Consider the following 16,045-nt stretch of genomic DNA (forward strand, 5'->3'; position numbering starts at 1 on the left):
GACCACTCCAAAACGACACCGTATAACACCTTAGGGTTATGAGCTATGACACGAAGTGAGTCCGTTCCGGTTCGGTCGTCACTAGAAGCGTTGGTCGTAAAGATCTTCCAGAGACGGTGTATCAATTTTCGTTTCTTCCTCCACGAAAAATATCTCTCGTCTGCTGAATAAAATCTTCTTGATTTAGAGATGGCGGCTGCTTTGTCGAGCAGGTTTCTCAACACCGTTCGTTGTAACAGATTGGTTAGTCTGATGATGTGTCTCAATCAGTTTTTCTCTTTTCTCAATTTTAAAAATGGTTTCTTATTAAAAAAAGATTACTACTTTGATGTTCTTTTTTTTGTTTTGATCTTGAATCTGGAGCTTCTCATAAACAAGATTAGTACTTTGATGTTTTGTTCTGTTTTGATCTTGAATCGAGTTAGCTGAGTTTACTTATGGTTTTGTGTTTGCAGGCATCTGTGTCATCAGTCTATCAAAATGGGATGATGAGGTACTCATCTTCAGTGCCCAGCGATTCAGACACACATGATGACTTCAAGCCTACACAGAAAGTTCCTCCTGGTGGTTCCACTGACTCGTTAAAGGATCTCGTTGAGAATGTAACCTTAAGAGTTTTTTTTTATTTTATTTTTGAGTTCTGCATCTGGTTGGAGTTGTTTGGTGATGATGATGTTTTGCTTTGGATTGTTAATAGGATGTGAAGGAGAATCCTGTTATGCTCTACATGAAAGGAGTCCCTGAAGCTCCTCAGTGTGGGTTTAGCTCTCTAGCCGTGAGGGTTCTCCAACAATATAGTAAGTTTTGATCTACTTTGTAGTTGTAGAAATTGAAGCCATCGTTTTTTTAAATGCTCTCAATCAATATGTGTTTCTGGTGTTCAGATGTTCCTATAGGTGCCAGGAACATTCTTGAAGATCCAGAGTTGAAAAATGCTGTGAAATCATTCAGGTAGAGATTATGCTTTATAGAGAGAGCTGTGTAGTCTCATTACAAGATGGGATATTATATGTTTCTATGTGTATTTGTCTTCATTAGTCTTGAATCTGATTAATGACTTCTTCTGTGTAGCCATTGGCCTACATTTCCACAGATCTTCATCAAGGGAGAGTTTATTGGAGGCTCAGACATCATCCTCAACATGCACAAGGTTACTTTCACCAACACTATTACCCTTTCTTTCATCTTATTGTGTTTCCATTATGATCCCAAGTCCTTTTATTCAATTACAGGAAGGTGAACTGGAGGAGAAGCTTAAAGACGTCTCTGCAAACCATAAGTCTCAGTAAGCTTCTTGAGATTTTTCTCCAAGTCTGAAGTTATATGTCACTGCTGAATATGTTTTTTTTTTCTTGTTTCTTAACATGAGAATGCCTTTTGATGTACGGTAATAATAAAAGTCTCAAGAAACTTGTTATGAGCAAAACTTGATATATTATATTATCAAAGAGCTTTTATTTCATTATTCATAATCAAGAATCGAAAGAGCAGAAAAAGCAAAAATTAAATCACAAAACAGTCGACGTATACCCCAAGAAACCACCCACTATATATAATATATTACACACCATGTATGAAAATAGCTATAGATGCATGTTGAAGCTTTAACGTGAGCCCTCAAGTCCAAGCCTTGAGGCGAGCCAGTGAACGACCTCATTCATTTCTTTCGGAACTGTATAGTGACCAAGCCTACACAATTGACAACAAACCTCACAGTCTCAGACCAAACACAGTAAAAGCAAACTAAACAGATTATAACATTTATTACCCTTCATATTGTTTGAACATAACTTGTCGGAATCCAGCCATGGCAAGTGCCTGCGCAGATGTTTCTCCAAATCTGTAAGGAACTACATCATCCGCTGCAACACAAAAAAAAAAAAAAACTATCAAGAAACAATGAACTCAACTTTATATTACAAAATGATGTGTACACATACAAGTTCCATGTGCAAGTATAACTGGTATCGATGCAGCACGCCTTGCAGCCTCATTTGAACTTTCTATCTTGCTCCTTAAGCTCCTGCATTGTTATGTTGAAGCTTCTAATATTTAGTCTCTATATATGTTAAATAGTGGACTTGAAGGTGTTGAAAAACTATACCTCCAGCCAGGAAGCCAACCACTGAGTCCTACAGTAGCGCGTAGGTTTATAGTATAAGGAAGTCCGTTTCCATAACGTCCAAGAGCGTAGCATGTTGTGGAGTAGAGTGCTATTGCTGCACCCATGCTGAAACCACCTATCCCAACTTTTACTGAAACAAACCACAAAGAGCATTTTTTTTTTTCAAGTTACGCTTGAGATACTGATGGATAGGAGTATATTATAACTCTTTGGTTGGCTTACCATCTGTTGGTTCAGTTGATAAGAGGTTAGCAATATGTGCTGCTGAAGCATCTAAGCCTTCTATATCATCATGAAGATCCTCAGAGATTTCTCCCACGTCAAACCCTGAGAAGCAATGAGTTTGGTTGTTATCGTTTAGTTATCTCTCTCAGAGAAGCCTAGAAGTTGAATGATCTTACATGCAGTGCAAGGAAAGCCTCCCAGAAGCGAAACAGGACGTGAGGGAGCAGTTGGACAAATCCATTTTATCTGTACATTAATACAGAAAATTTAATGAGAGTTCAGTAATACAGACAATTACTTCCGAGTGTGTTTGTGTTCATGGATCCTTACGTTTGGAAGAGGCAGGCTCTCTAAGAGTTGAGACGAGCTGCAGAGAGAATGGAGACTAAGTGAGAAGTTGTTCAATAAGACAGTGGAACATGTGAACTTTTGTTTGATATATTTTATAACTCATTTGGGCATTACTTTTATAAGCATGGTGAGATTATCTCTCTTTATGACTTGACTTAAGAAATAGGTATTGATCATCATAAGTACAAGGCATGTGAAAGAGCATTATAGTACCTTGAGCCATTGTCTCCAAGACCGTGCAACCAAACAATAGTAGCTTGGTGCTTTCCTTTAGGCCTCACAACATAAGTCCTTCCAAACTCATATCCCCTTGTACTTCTACTACCTACAAATATTTTGCCAGAAACATATTCAAGCAGAGTAATCACAAAACAGAGTTATTACAAGCACACACTTCATAACTAAACACAACACACATTAAAAGATGACATAAGGCAGAGCAAACAAGAAGTAGAAACAAACCAGAACCCATGCTTTGACGAGAGTAGCTCATTCTTGTTAAATGGACACTACAATTTTAGAGACTTTGTTGTGATTTTTGGTAGTGTTTTCAAATGTCACAAAACACACAATGATTGAAAATATAAGAGAAGGTATGGGAGGGGAAGTGTGTATTTATAGAAAAAAATTGAGGTGATGTTGAGAGGAGAGGGAATAAAAAGAAAAGAGATGTGAATCTGAATCATTCATTATGGGATGTTAAATGTGTACAACAGCTACACAAAAAACTACTGCTAAGAGAAGGCTAGAGAAAGCATCCATGGAAATAGAATAAGGAAAACACAATTTCTTTTTAGTTTTCTTTATATTAATATAACAAAAGAAATAAATCTTTTGGGAACATAAGGAATCAAAATCAAAACCTTGAGCAGAGCTAGCGGCAAAAATACTCAGAGGAGAGAGATGGAGGGAATCAATGCCTTGTGGCAGTGGAAGAAAATAAACTCTTCCGCGTAAAAGAATATTAATTCTATATAAATATAACACAAAGTATATTACTAGAAACATGAGGGCATAATCCAAAACCGAAAAAGAAAGAAGGAAATGAAAAATCAAAATCTCCTTGTTCAATCATTTGTTTAATGGATTAACATATAAAAGTGAGAAGATTGATGGATACCCATTAATCAGGATTTTTGTAGGGCTCTTGGATTTGTGAAATCTGAAACCACTGAGTGTAATGATGATGCGTAGAAACATCAGTGACCAACCTGGATTGCATGTGGGGGAAGCAATAAAACCAACAAAAGCCTTTGATCTTTTCTCATCTCCTTCAACGCTTCTTTCATTACTCTTTTGTTTGACCCTGTTGCGTTAATTATCATGTCCACTTATTTTACGGTTTTACCTAGACATTTTTACTACATAGATACAAAACTTGTATTACCAATATTATTGTTCTTTAATGCGTCTGATAACACTCAAATTTTGATGGATCTTCTAACGTTGTGTTGCTTTTTATTAGTTTGTCATCGTGTCATTATCTAAATCCAAATCGTAAAAAAATGTATATGAAAAAACTAACATGAAAATATTTTCAATAAAATTTAGTGTACTTGGTTGACTTTATAATTATTTGATGAATACATACATCTGTTACTTTACTTGTTGGTTGCTAGTTGGCAAAAAAAGAACCTTAACTAAAGTACACTTTGTTTTTTTTTTAATATGTGAATACTAAATAGTGATCATTGTAAAACATGTGTTCTATTCATTAATGTTTCTTTTTTTTTCTTCTTAACGAGTTTTTTTCATTAACATTCATCGCTCTCGTTGATTTGAATTAATATGAATAGTGCCATCAATGTCAATAATACAAAGCATTACATGACAATAATACAAACCATTACACAATTTTTTAACTATTCTATTACTCAATCTTTGGTTGTATAAAAAACCAGACTGAAACAGAACAATTAATGTAATACAAGTTCCTATAAAAATATCTTGTTATCTTAGCTAATGAATTAGATGATATATTCTCAGAACAAAGAATAAAGATTATTAAAAACTCTAAATGAGGAATAAAAACTATCGAAAACTCTATGAATTTGTTCTTCAACTTCATCAGCTCCTTCAACTCAGTAGAAAAGTTAGGTCATGTTCCAAAGTTTTGAATCATCGAGACTAAATCCTTATACTAGGTGCTAAAAAATTGACAAATTGATAGATGTAACATGCATTCCATTCAATTGTCCATGGTAAAGCCTCGAATTCTGAGTGTAATGGTGAGATTCGTCGCCTTGGGTTCCTTAGACAATTACATTTTCTTAGTTTAGTTTATTTAGTACGTTTGGTCCACTTAAAAATTATTCAGATCCTCGTATTTCTTGACATTAAAAGAGTGCTTAGTTTTCTAATCAATGGAAGGACTTATGAGTAGAAATTCTATTAAAAGTTATATTTTACACACGTGTAGCTCTATTTTGAGTGAGGTTAACTAGTATTTATATACGCTATATTAATAAAAGAAAAGGAGCTTTAGTGGGAGTGACCTACATGATGACAAAATAAGAATGGGTCTGACCGTCTGAGGCTTAGCAATGCAACTTGCATGATTCAAAATCCATTCAGGACCGGCTCAACATTCTTAGGGGCTCTAGGGCAAAAAAAAAATTTTACCCTCTAAAATTTATATTCATATAATGTTTAAAATATATATAAAATTTAATATAATATTTTATATATATTTGTAATGAAAATAAAACTATATACATATCAAATAATTCTGGGCCCTTTTTATTTTGATTTATTATATTTATAATTTTTTATATATAAAAATATAGATTTATAAAAAAATTAGACCCCTTAATTATTATTATACGGGGGGACACGGACTTGGGTCCGGGGCGATCGCACCGCTTGTCCCCTCCACTAAGCCGGCCCTGAATCCATTCACTTAAAACTTTAAATTTTCATGTAATATACCAAAAAAAAAAATACCCAAAAGGCCAGAACCATTTGTATATTTTTGAAGCCAATGTAAGGGAATCATGCTTAATGGTGATCTAATTTTATGTATAATCTCGTTACAATTTTATGTATTTAAATGAAAGTACCCATTAACAATTTAACACGTACGTTGTATTGAAAAGTAGATAACAAAACGAAAAAAAATCATGTTGAAACATAAAAAAAATGTATACGTATATGATCAAAACAATGAACATAGTTGCATTGATATTGAATACGTAATGCAAATTGTTTTAGCACAATCAATATGCCCTAATCAACTCCTTAATAAGTGGTTTATTTTATGCCACAGACCCGCACTGCGCATAATAAATTGATAATTGCCTTTTGTCTCTATTTCTACCACAAAGATCTCTACAGATTTGATGGAATGATTACTATTTATCTTTCGTGAAGGAATATATCACCACTTAATTAATTATTTGATTAAAAAAACAAATAGTAATAGAAACTGAGTACTTTAGGACCGGTTATCTTATATGGCATTGAATTTGTATGATTTAAATGTGAGGTTTCTATTACGGGGCACCTAAGTATATATCTGAAAACTAGTTAAACAATAGAAACTCGTGTGACAAACATAGAATGAAAATAGTGTTCTTAGTGGTTATCAACTTCTGAATTAGTTAAGAACTTCAGATCCTCGACAATATTGTTGAACTATTACTTGACATATTCTTAGTAATGACGGCATCACGTTACATAACTTTAACTTTTAACAAAGGTCAACAACTTTTGTAAGTTAATTATATTTTCTTGCGATCCTTTTTTCGTTAACATGTATATAGCGTTTGGTTAGTCAACTCTTCTAGTGACCCACCGTTTCAAATAAGAAAACAATTTATAAATTGGTGGTGAATAGTCAACCTAAATTAGAAAGAGTTGATTATAAACTCAATTACATCAAGCTTTCCTAAATCAGTTGACATAAAACAAAATAATGGATGCTTCCAGCACTACTATGTTAGTTTGATCACTTAAATTAAATAAAGTAATTTATATAGCGTTGTTCGTAGAATAAAAGGATATTATGCATTTTAAATAATATAAATACCATCGCTTATGTATATATACTCTAAAACTTAATTTTGTTACTCTTTTTTTCTGCCGACCAAAAAGAACCGATACTGGCTGTTTTCATTTGCATACAGAATGTTCGCAGATAAAACTATTACATAACGTACCAATGCTAAATATTATTGCATCTTTGTTTAAAGTATTAGTACACGTATTGATTATTATTATTATCGAGCACATCAATAAGAGGACCATTCATGCCGTTCTTTATATTTGATAAAGGTTATTTGAGAGTATATGTCCATGATGTATTAGTACACGTATTGATACAAGTTTTATAATCCTTTAATTGGGGAACGAGTGGCATCTGATATGTTTACGATGGTGTAACTATATCGGCAAGTTGTACTAATTAAGCATAACTTTTTGTAATAAATTAGCACTAAAATTCTTATGTAATGTTTGTACTATTTAAAGGTATGTTATGTATAATACGAAAACTGTAAAAGATATTTTTGACAATAGTATATTAAAGGTATGTTACTTATGTATAATACGAAAACTCTAGAAGATATTTTTTGACAATAGTATATTCCTCATGTCACAATTTTATTTAGATAAATAATGCTAAAATAATAATTAATCATATACAACTGGTAAATATAACTATATCCAGTATCCATATCACAACAAATACCAATGAAAATAAAATCAAAGAATATTAAACGTGTATAATAGTCAGCTAACAAAATATACGTGTTTAATTTATTATTTAGTTTGTTTTTCCTTTCTTTTTTTTTTGCTAAAAGGCTTTCAATTTTATTATTTAGTTTGTTAAAAGAACCTAACTGGAAAGGGCGTAAAATCATCACATTTTTTCCAAAGGCATACTATTATTTTCTCCTAGTAATTATCTAATCTAACACCATAAAGACTAACTTATACATAGTACACTTATACAATATATATATGCATGCATGTCTGATTCTGAAGACGAGAGGGTTTCGTGGTGAGGGCAAGCTGTGTCGAACATTATTAGAGAAAACTAATTTATCTGGTGATTTGTCCTTAAGTAGAGACGGAATATTAAACTCCGACGTCCTTTTTCTTGATAGTTTGTTTCTTTTACGTTTAAAAGAATAGAAACGGAACATTTTAGATTGTTTTCTCGAATATATTCCACGGGCTTTTTCCGAAAATAATGTCCTTTGTTTGTCTTTATTTCCTTCTATTTTATAGCTTAGTTAGGTTTTGCTTTGGTTTCACAGGGTGGTCTATTAAAAAAAACCATATATATGTACTATCAGTCTATCATTTAGGTTTCTGCTTGGTCTTTTCATTGTGAACATATATATATGATATGAATCCAAAAAGGCATACGAAATAAATAAGAACTGACGGAATTTTGTGATATTAACAATCTGAATGGTCTCATTTTACGATTAATCAAGTTTACTAATTTGGTCTTAAGTTTTTAGCCTATGAGAATAATTAATAAATTCTAGAGTCGCAAGGGAATAAAGAGGCATTTCATGTTCACCCCCACCGTGTTGCATACACCACCATTATAAATTAAAAAAAAAGATGGAAAGTAAAACGTAGGTGCCATGCATTGTATGAGTAAATTAATGTTACACCAATTACTGCATCAGGTCGGAAGAAAATTTAGGTTTTCGATAATATATAGAAGTATATGGCTATTCCGTTCACAAGGAATCAAAGGACAAGATCAAAACGTCCAGTATTGAAAAGACGTCGACCCATAAAAACAAAAGTTGAATATATAATAAGCAAAAGGCAAGAATGATTCTGATTCAAGAGTTGTTACAAAAGTAAAACAACGGTCGTAAGAGTTTTGGCATTTTGACAAACTTCCCGATACCCGAAGTGTTGTTGTTCTAAAAGGATCAAAAACATTTTCAACTGTGTTTCGCCAGCGGCATATTTCATTTTTTTATTCCAATTATTATAAAAAATCTAAAATATCTTAAGAACGGGAAAATAGAAAAAGCAAAACTCGCGGCAAGGGAGAGGCCTGACAATCAGTGGTGGTCGTCTTCATCGCCGTGACCATCGGGAGGCCCACCAGGACCAACCACTTCCAGCTACAAATATACAATGTAACCCAATTCAATATTCATAAATGGACAATCTCAACGAGTGTTTGCTCTAATCCTTTTACAGTTATGTCTGAGCTATGACTATTGTATATACCATCTAGCAGAAGCTACTGATACGAGTTTAACTAACCTCAAAGTACTGAGTGCAAACAGGGCATTCAAAAGATTTTCCTTTCTCCAGCCAGAACCACACAACGTCGTGTTCATCCTCTGCAGTAGAGATACAAAGCATCCATTTTATGCCTCTTCTCAACCAATTTATAACATTAAAAGAGTGAAGAATGGAAATGAACTTACCGCCTTCACCACCAGGGCATCCCACAATCCGCTTGTCATAGTATGATTTTACAATAGCAGGGGATTCCTGAGGTAAAACAATATGGAAAGTGTTATCAAATGGTAGTAGGCAAACAAGAATGAATGCTTCTCACTCGAGACAATACGAAAAAGATCAAATGTCTCAACTGTGTTATACAGTTATACAGCATGCTGAATTCACCAGTCATATAATATAACCCTATGATTTCAGTTACTACGAGAAAGGATTCTTAAGAAATAAATTTCCATGATCCATGATCATGAACATAAGCATCATGGGCAGTGGACCATGGTAAACAAACAAACAAACAAACACAGAGCTTAAGGACTTGTTGAATGCACTATTCAAATCCCATGTATGATTCAAATCCAAGCTAGTGCCTCATTCAGGGAACTAATACTAATCATAGAAATAAACAAAAGTTCCTGAAAACAAACATGACCAGATAATATGAAGAAACAAGAAGTTTGGTGTTGACAATTAGACAAGCTTCAAATACACTTACTAAGTACTGCATGCTAAAGCAGTCCTTAGTGAAGGAATAACACGGAAGGATGTAATAAGTTGACTATAATATAGGTGAGTAAACCAGCCAGCGGGACTCAAATTCAATTTAAAAGAGAGATAAGTCTCGGTATATTTGATAAAGGTTATTTGAGGTAACAGAAACAGGTAATCTGGACTTATATAGCCAATCATCACACGAGACAGACCTAAGTTTAGTGTTGTTGGTTTGTGTTTCAGTTAAATTGTGAATTCTATTGATGAGTGTTAACTCCATATCACAGCAAATCAACAAACCTTTGTACCAAAAGGACCTTCGGGGAAGTCAATGTCAAGCAGTCTCCTTCCCTGCCACAAGATTATAATGACAAAAGCTAAATTTCATTTCCTCAGCATAAAAGTGTACAATGCATAGAGGCTCAAAGAATAGGAATCACCTCCAATTCAGCTTCGAGCTCTTCCTTCTCATGTCCGGTTGCAATGGGCATTACATCCTCCACCTTCTTCTTCGCAACGCTCTCTACTGTTAAAAGTGATAATAACAGATTGAGAAACTTAACAGAGATCTGAGAATTAAACCAATCCACATTCTTCTTTTTTCGCAACGCAATAATAATAATGATAATAATAATAATAATAATAATAATAATAATAATAATAATAATAATAATAATAATAATAATAAAACTAATCTCAATCCACCGCAAAAAGATCGAGTCACTAGCCGAGATCTGAAAACAGATAAAAACACCTGATTCAGAGCTGAAATGGCGAGGGGTAAGGAAAGAAGAGGCGGAGACGGCTGATCGATTGGCGGCGAGATGGAAACCAACAGGCCTCGCGGTGGTGGTGGCTATCGATCGGCGAGGAGAAGCAGCGGCGACATCGGCGGCTAGGGATTTGAGATGAGAGGAGACGATTCTTCTCCACATGGTGACGAATTGATAGACTCGAAAGAGAGATGTTTGTGTCGTGATCTCGAAACGATTCCGATGCTTTACTTTCTGAGTGGTGGCGGCTCTTTGCTCAGATTCTTATTTGGAATTGGTCACTCTTACCTCAAATCAACTCGTACGTGTGAATATAACCCTTACGCACGTGTCAATCTATTTTTGTATCTCACCGTTCAAATGGTCAGACTGTGTGAGCTATTATTAAACATAACTATGGATTAACCCGGGTTACATTCGAGATTTTTATTTTTTTCTAATTTAAGTTGTTAAATTATTTATATTTAGGTTATGATATATATTTATATAAATGTTAAGATGCATATCATAATTAAAATTTATTTTTAATTTTTAACACGTTAAATTAACATATTTTTTATTATTTAAATATTTTTTTGCAATTTTGTTGGCTATCTAATTATCATATTTAGAAAAACTATCTGTTGAGTGTTAGAATAAATATTTTTAAACTGCAGAGTATTTTTGGATTGACCACATGCTCAACAATCGATCAATCAGTAAAAAGATGGTCGATCTCCTTGGCCAGGTAAGTACAATTTTAGCAAAAATATCTTTGATTTTCAAATATTTAGTATATAACTATTCTTTTGAATATTGTTTTTTAGAATTGTATTTTTTGATTAAATTATTGTATTATAATGTTTATGTAAATATTTTTTGTGATGTTTGAATTTGTGTTGTTCGTATACTTAACCTAGATGATATTGATGTTTAACAATTTATTGTTTTCTGAAAATAGAAAATAATGATATATCAAAACGTATCTAATACTTGTTAAATGATAGTATAATGTAAATTACATCCATTATTTGAAAATAAACATTTGTTGTTTTTATTTTATTTAAAAACATTATTCATATATAATATAATAGTTTAAGTTTGGAAGATTAATATATATATATATAAAAATTATGTATATTTTAAAAAAAATAATTTAAGATATTATATATTGAGTAACTGAATAAAAGCTGATTTTCTTATCTTGAAAATCAAATATTTATATTTTTGTTTTCATGTTATACTCAACAATCCATCATTGATATTTATAACTCAATATGTTTAAAAAAAAACTTATTTTAAGTAATAAACGAATTTAATAAATTAAATTCATCACCTATAATGTTCTGTAAACTATATTTGAAAACTCTCTAAAATTATATGTTAAGCATAATATTACTATTATTTAATTTAAGTTATTTTAAGCATAATATATGCTAAACCAACTTAAATTATATTTACAATAGGACCATCCTAAACCAGTTAATAAACCAAAAATAATATTAAACCAACATGAACCAATACCTGATTCGGCGAGGAAAGAAGTGTTTCGAGATAAACGCTTGAGTGGTTATTAACTGTAATGGTTTGATCATGAAAGAGTTAGTATGAATATTAACAATAAAATTATGGATTAGAATAAATTAAATTTGTAAGAATACCTTTGAGTCTATGAAAAGCAATTCAATTCCCATGAATAAGTTTGGCTTTTGAAAATTACGGGTTTCCCAACAATGAATCCACCTAACAAAAAGTTCGTTGTTATAAAAAATCTCCTTCCAAGGTCATTAAAGGTTTTTGGAACGGCAAGAGTTGACTATTTTTTTGCTCGAGTGCTTTGAAGTTTTCCTTGATAGTGTGAGGTTGATGTTGATGGAATAATGAATTTTATAGGGACTTTCTTGATGTAAAACTTTACATTTTTTTTTTTTTTGTTTAATGTGATATTTCCATTTTTATATAATTTACTACCATTTTAAGATAGATGTTCATTTTAAGATAGATGTTTAAATCTTAATGTTCTTTTTCCATTTTTTAAAATAAGAAGATGAGGATGATCAATTAAAACTTAGTCGATCGAAATTGGTGCTAATCGATTTTCGAAGTTGGATTGAGTTAGTTTTTCATTGAATTATCAAATCCTAATGCTTGAACTATTGCTTTGACAATAAAAACATGGTTACAATAATATCTACCCAACACATTACAAACTTATGGTTTTATAATACACTAATGAGAATTTTTGCAGAGATAGTCTATAAATGAAGAGGTGTGCCTGGTAATCATCAATGCATTAGGTTTAAGGTTAGTAGTAAGTTCCCAATTTTTTGAGCGACTTTAAACGTTGGAAAATTGAACACATCACTGAAATGAAACTCCTCAACAGTGATGACGTGGAACAAACACAACCGTTTAGAATAACCTACACGCTTCCTTTATCCTACGCCGATTAGCGCGCATATTAGTCAAACACACAGTTGAGGAGCGTATATCAGCCAACCGCACGTTAACCACCTTCCCAACAAGGCGCGAAAACCTTCCCAGACTTATCCGACAAATTTCATGCGACGATTACCCTTTGTCTGTTCACCGTCAAGTCACCGTCTCAACCCCGTAACATCAATGTCTACCGGATCCAATTCACTGATTTGGTTCCGTAAAGGTCTCCGTGTCCACGACAACCCGGCTCTCGAACACGCCTGCTCAAAGGCCTCCTCCGGATCCATGTACCCGGTTTTCGTGATCGACCCGCGTTACATGGAGCCGGACCCATCTGCGTTCTCCCCCGGTTCGTCGCGCGCGGGAGTAAACCGGATCCGGTTCTTGCTGGAGAGCCTCAAGGATCTCGATTCCGGTTTGAAGAAACTCGGTTCGCGGTTGCTGGTTCTGAGAGGCGAACCCGGCGACGTCCTGGTTCGTTGCTTGCAAGAGGTAATGTAGAGAAAGTTCAAAACTTTGTGTAATTGACTTACTTAATCTGAAAAATGGTTTATGAATGATAGTGGAAGGTGAAGAGGCTTTGCTTTGAGTATGATACTGATCCATATTATCAAGCTTTAGACTTTAAAGTTAAGGTGATAAACATTGTTTCATTACGCCTTAAAAAGTTTTGATCTTGCTTTAGCTAATTCAAGTTATGTTCGTCTCTGTAGGAGTATGCTTCTTCGGTTGGTGTTGAGGTTTTCTCTCCAGTGAGCCATACTCTTTTCAATCCCACTGATATTATACAGAAAGTAAGTTCTTTTGCCCTTGTTTTAGATTTTTTATTTTTTTAATGGAACTGTGAAGATTCTGTGTTTTCGTGCGAGTAAGAATGGTGGGAAGGCACCTTTGAGTTATCAGTCGTTTCTGAAGATAGCTGGGGAGCCTTCTTGTGCTGAATCTGAGCTTGTGATGTCTTATTCTTCACTTCCACCGATTGGAGATGTTGGGAGTCTTGGAGTTTCGGAAGTTCCAACACTTGAGGAACTTGGCTACAGAGATGATGAACAAGTTAAGAGATGATCTTGTTTCTTATAGTAGTTAAGAATGTTTCCGTCTGAGAAACTTATGCTTGTGTAAAATGTCTGTAGGCTGAATGGACGCCTTTTAGAGGTGGTGAATCAGAAGCTTTGAAACGATTGCACAAGTCAATCAGTGATAAGGTATGGTCAAGGACTTTGGAAGCTTTCCCTTCAATAGGACTGTAAACCCTTTATGTGTTTTATTTGAAGTGTAGGCATGGGTGGCGAACTTTGAGAAACCAAAGGGTGATCCATCTGCATTCTTAAAGCCCGCAACTACTGTTTTGTCACCTTATTTGAAAGTGAGTTACTGAGATAGTTTGTTTACTTATTTTTGCTGTCTATTATCTGACGTTGGAGAAGTTTGGATGCCTGTCTTCGAGGTACTTTTATCAATGCCTTCAACGTGTTTATAAGGATGTGAAAAAGCATACATCGCCGCCAGTTTCTCTCCTTGGACAGGTCAGTCATTGATTAACAGTTTCTTACGCTGCTTGACTGACTGCGGAAAGCTTATATCTCTCCTTTTTTTTTTGTCTATCTAGTTGTTGTGGCGAGAGTTTTTCTATACCACTGCGTTTGGAACTCGTAACTTTGACAAAATGAAGGGAAACCCAATCTGCAAACAGGTACTAGATAACAACTTGAGTATTTTCTTATCAAGTTCCTTCAGCTTAGGTTATTTTAATGCTTTTTGGACCACTTTTGTTCCACATGTAACATAGATTCCATGGAAAGAGGATCATGATATGTTGGCTGCTTGGAGGGACGGTAAGACAGGATACCCTTGGATTGATGCCATCATGGTTCAGGTTTGCTTTTGGTCTTTAGTGAATTATTTTAGCTTTCCTTGTATGAATCTTTCTGTCATCTGTAATTTATAGCTTCTGAAATGGGGTTGGATGCACCATCTAGCGCGTCACTCTGTAGCCTGTTTCCTAACTCGTGGGGATTTGGTAATGCTGCTGGCTCTACTATTATTGGTTCTTCTTTTCTCAGAAAATTTTCACTGACATGCATGATGTTGTTTCTGGTGTTAGTTCATACATTGGGAACAAGGGCGTGATGTGTTCGAGAGGCTTTTGATTGATTCAGACTGGGCAATTAATAATGGGAACTGGATGTGGTTATCATGTTCCTCCTTCTTTTACCAGGCATTACCTCCTCCTTTTGTTTCCAAAGTTTCTTTAGTTATGCTTCCATTCTATGATTCTAAGACGATGTTTATATGGTGGTGGTTTTCAGTACAATCGCATATACTCACCTGTATCTTTTGGAAAGAAGTATGATCCTGATGGCAAGTACATTAGGCATTTTCTCCCGGTCCTGAAAGGTAACCGAAGTTAGTTCCATTACCCTTGTAAGTTTGTTAACCATTCTATCCTCTCACTGACTAATAAGTGTTTCTGATATAGATATGCCAAAGCAGTATATTTATGAGCCATGGACAGCGCCGTTGAGCGTTCAAACTAAAGCTAAGTGCATAGTCGGAAAGGACTACCCAAAGCCAAGTTAATATTCCCTTCTCTATCTATATATACTCTTAGAAAGATATGAATATAACTGTGACTCTAGCTTAAAAAATTGTGAAACTAGAATCAATATACAGTGTATTTATATTTAGGGAAAGGAAAGTCATTTGCAAACATTTGTGAGTTTGTTGTTGTCAGTGGTTATGCATGATGCAGCAAGCAAGGAGTGCAAGAGGAAGATGGGTGAAGCATATGCATTGAACAAGAAGATGAACGGTAACATCGGTGACGATGACTTGAAGGATTTGAGGAGAAAGCTTGAGACAGATGGAGAATCTAACATCAGGAATCAACGACCAAAAACTCAACTAAAGTATCTAATGAGATTTGATGAAATAGACATTTATAAAAACTAATTGTAGTAGCTGGTGGTATGGGGCTTAAATAATGTTAAAATGCTCTTCTATTTAAGGTCAACGAGTCAACCGCAAACAGTAGGGGAGGCTATTTGTAAAGGATTAAAGTATCGGTGCCAAATGTAAAAAAGACAAAGAAAAAGAGAAACTTTCCTGTTTAAAACTAAATAGAAGGACCAGTTTGTTATATTTCATCCATTAGTCATGGGCTTTTGATGAGACTTGGGCCGAGGGGTAAAAATGTCAATATGACTACCAAAGACAGAGATAA

The 16,045-nt window shown here is 34.1% G+C and overlaps 4 protein-coding genes across 7 annotated transcripts; 2 read left to right on the forward strand and 2 right to left on the reverse strand.

Moving 5' to 3' along the window:
* Window positions 1-46: 46 nt before the first annotated feature.
* LOC103840599 (monothiol glutaredoxin-S15, mitochondrial) lies at window positions 47-1,469 on the forward strand. Its single transcript, XM_009117100.3, has 6 exons — window positions 47-243; window positions 456-602; window positions 698-797; window positions 885-951; window positions 1,072-1,150; window positions 1,233-1,469. The coding sequence occupies exons 1-6, from the start codon at window positions 190-192 to the stop codon at window positions 1,287-1,289; spliced, it is 504 nt and encodes a 167-aa protein (XP_009115348.1). The 5' UTR covers window positions 47-189; the 3' UTR covers window positions 1,290-1,469.
* LOC103840583 (acyl-protein thioesterase 2) lies at window positions 1,418-8,218 on the reverse strand. 2 transcript variants are annotated; one of them, XM_009117087.3, is made up of 9 exons: window positions 3,565-8,218; window positions 2,915-3,026; window positions 2,681-2,717; window positions 2,527-2,596; window positions 2,348-2,452; window positions 2,105-2,255; window positions 1,941-2,023; window positions 1,769-1,862; window positions 1,418-1,689 (listed from the first exon to the last, which is right to left on the reverse strand). In XM_009117087.3, the coding sequence occupies exons 1-9, from the start codon at window positions 3,707-3,709 to the stop codon at window positions 1,605-1,607; spliced, it is 882 nt and encodes a 293-aa protein (XP_009115335.1). In that variant the 5' UTR covers window positions 3,710-8,218; the 3' UTR covers window positions 1,418-1,604. The 2 variants fall into 2 exon arrangements, with proteins under 2 accessions (XP_009115335.1, XP_009115338.1); XM_009117090.3 differs by lacking the exon at window positions 3,565-8,218 and adding an exon at window positions 3,164-3,545.
* Window positions 8,219-8,454: 236 nt separating this feature from the next.
* Window positions 8,455-10,744, reverse strand: LOC103840609 (cytochrome c oxidase subunit 5b-1, mitochondrial). Of its 2 annotated transcripts, none has more exons than XM_009117110.3 (6): window positions 10,386-10,725; window positions 10,072-10,157; window positions 9,932-9,982; window positions 9,109-9,175; window positions 8,942-9,021; window positions 8,455-8,796 (listed from the first exon to the last, which is right to left on the reverse strand). In XM_009117110.3, exons 1-6 carry the CDS (start codon window positions 10,564-10,566, stop codon window positions 8,734-8,736), a joined length of 528 nt encoding a protein of 175 aa, XP_009115358.1. In that variant the 5' UTR covers window positions 10,567-10,725; the 3' UTR covers window positions 8,455-8,733. The 2 variants fall into 2 exon arrangements, with proteins under 2 accessions (XP_009115358.1, XP_009115366.1); XM_009117118.3 differs by having other exon boundaries at window positions 8,474-8,796; window positions 10,072-10,154; window positions 10,386-10,744.
* Window positions 10,745-12,306: 1,562 nt separating this feature from the next.
* Window positions 12,307-15,961, forward strand: LOC103840624 ((6-4)DNA photolyase). Of its 2 annotated transcripts, none has more exons than XM_009117139.3 (14): window positions 12,307-13,314; window positions 13,386-13,457; window positions 13,536-13,616; window positions 13,696-13,875; window positions 13,956-14,027; window positions 14,102-14,188; window positions 14,250-14,348; window positions 14,432-14,515; window positions 14,612-14,698; window positions 14,771-14,842; window positions 14,927-15,040; window positions 15,132-15,219; window positions 15,302-15,397; window positions 15,511-15,961. In XM_009117139.3, the coding sequence occupies exons 1-14, from the start codon at window positions 12,946-12,948 to the stop codon at window positions 15,567-15,569; spliced, it is 1,560 nt and encodes a 519-aa protein (XP_009115387.1). In that variant the 5' UTR covers window positions 12,307-12,945; the 3' UTR covers window positions 15,570-15,961. The 2 variants fall into 2 exon arrangements, with proteins under 2 accessions (XP_009115387.1, XP_009115379.1); XM_009117131.3 differs by having other exon boundaries at window positions 12,310-13,314; window positions 15,557-15,961.
* Window positions 15,962-16,045: the final 84 nt, after the last annotated feature.

The sequence above is a fragment of the Brassica rapa genome, chromosome A01 (assembly GCF_000309985.2).
Source record: "Brassica rapa cultivar Chiifu-401-42 chromosome A01, CAAS_Brap_v3.01, whole genome shotgun sequence".
In the NCBI taxonomy this organism is placed as follows: Eukaryota; Viridiplantae; Streptophyta; class Magnoliopsida; order Brassicales; family Brassicaceae; genus Brassica; species Brassica rapa.

Excerpts from the sequence above, each read along its gene's own strand:
- LOC103840599 (XM_009117100.3), top strand. The coding sequence starts at position 190 with ATGGCGGCTGCTTTGTCGAGCAGGTTTCTCAACACCGTTCGTTGTAAC. Across the intron at positions 952-1,071 it reads AATGCTGTGAAATCATTCAG|CCATTGGCCTACATTTCCAC; the intron begins GTAGAGATTATG and ends TCTTCTGTGTAG. Across the intron at positions 1,151-1,232 it reads TCATCCTCAACATGCACAAG|GAAGGTGAACTGGAGGAGAA; the intron begins GTTACTTTCACC and ends ATTCAATTACAG.
- LOC103840583 (XM_009117087.3), bottom strand. The coding sequence starts at position 3,709 with ATGTTTCTAGTAATATACTTTGTGTTATATTTATATAGAATTAATATT. Across the intron at positions 3,027-3,564 it reads TGCCGCTAGCTCTGCTCAAG|GTAGTAGAAGTACAAGGGGA; the intron begins GTTTTGATTTTG and ends AAATATTTGTAG. Across the intron at positions 2,718-2,914 it reads CTTGGAGACAATGGCTCAAG|CTCGTCTCAACTCTTAGAGA; the intron begins GTACTATAATGC and ends TTCTCTCTGCAG.
- LOC103840609 (XM_009117110.3), bottom strand. The coding sequence starts at position 10,566 with ATGTGGAGAAGAATCGTCTCCTCTCATCTCAAATCCCTAGCCGCCGAT. Across the intron at positions 9,176-9,931 it reads AAGGTCCTTTTGGTACAAAG|GAATCCCCTGCTATTGTAAA; the intron begins GTTTGTTGATTT and ends GTTTTACCTCAG. Across the intron at positions 9,022-9,108 it reads ATGCCCTGGTGGTGAAGGCG|AGGATGAACACGACGTTGTG; the intron begins GTAAGTTCATTT and ends TCTCTACTGCAG.
- LOC103840624 (XM_009117131.3), top strand. The coding sequence starts at position 12,946 with ATGCGACGATTACCCTTTGTCTGTTCACCGTCAAGTCACCGTCTCAAC. Across the intron at positions 14,516-14,611 it reads GAAACCCAATCTGCAAACAG|ATTCCATGGAAAGAGGATCA; the intron begins GTACTAGATAAC and ends CATGTAACATAG. Across the intron at positions 15,041-15,131 it reads GTTCCTCCTTCTTTTACCAG|TACAATCGCATATACTCACC; the intron begins GCATTACCTCCT and ends GGTGGTTTTCAG.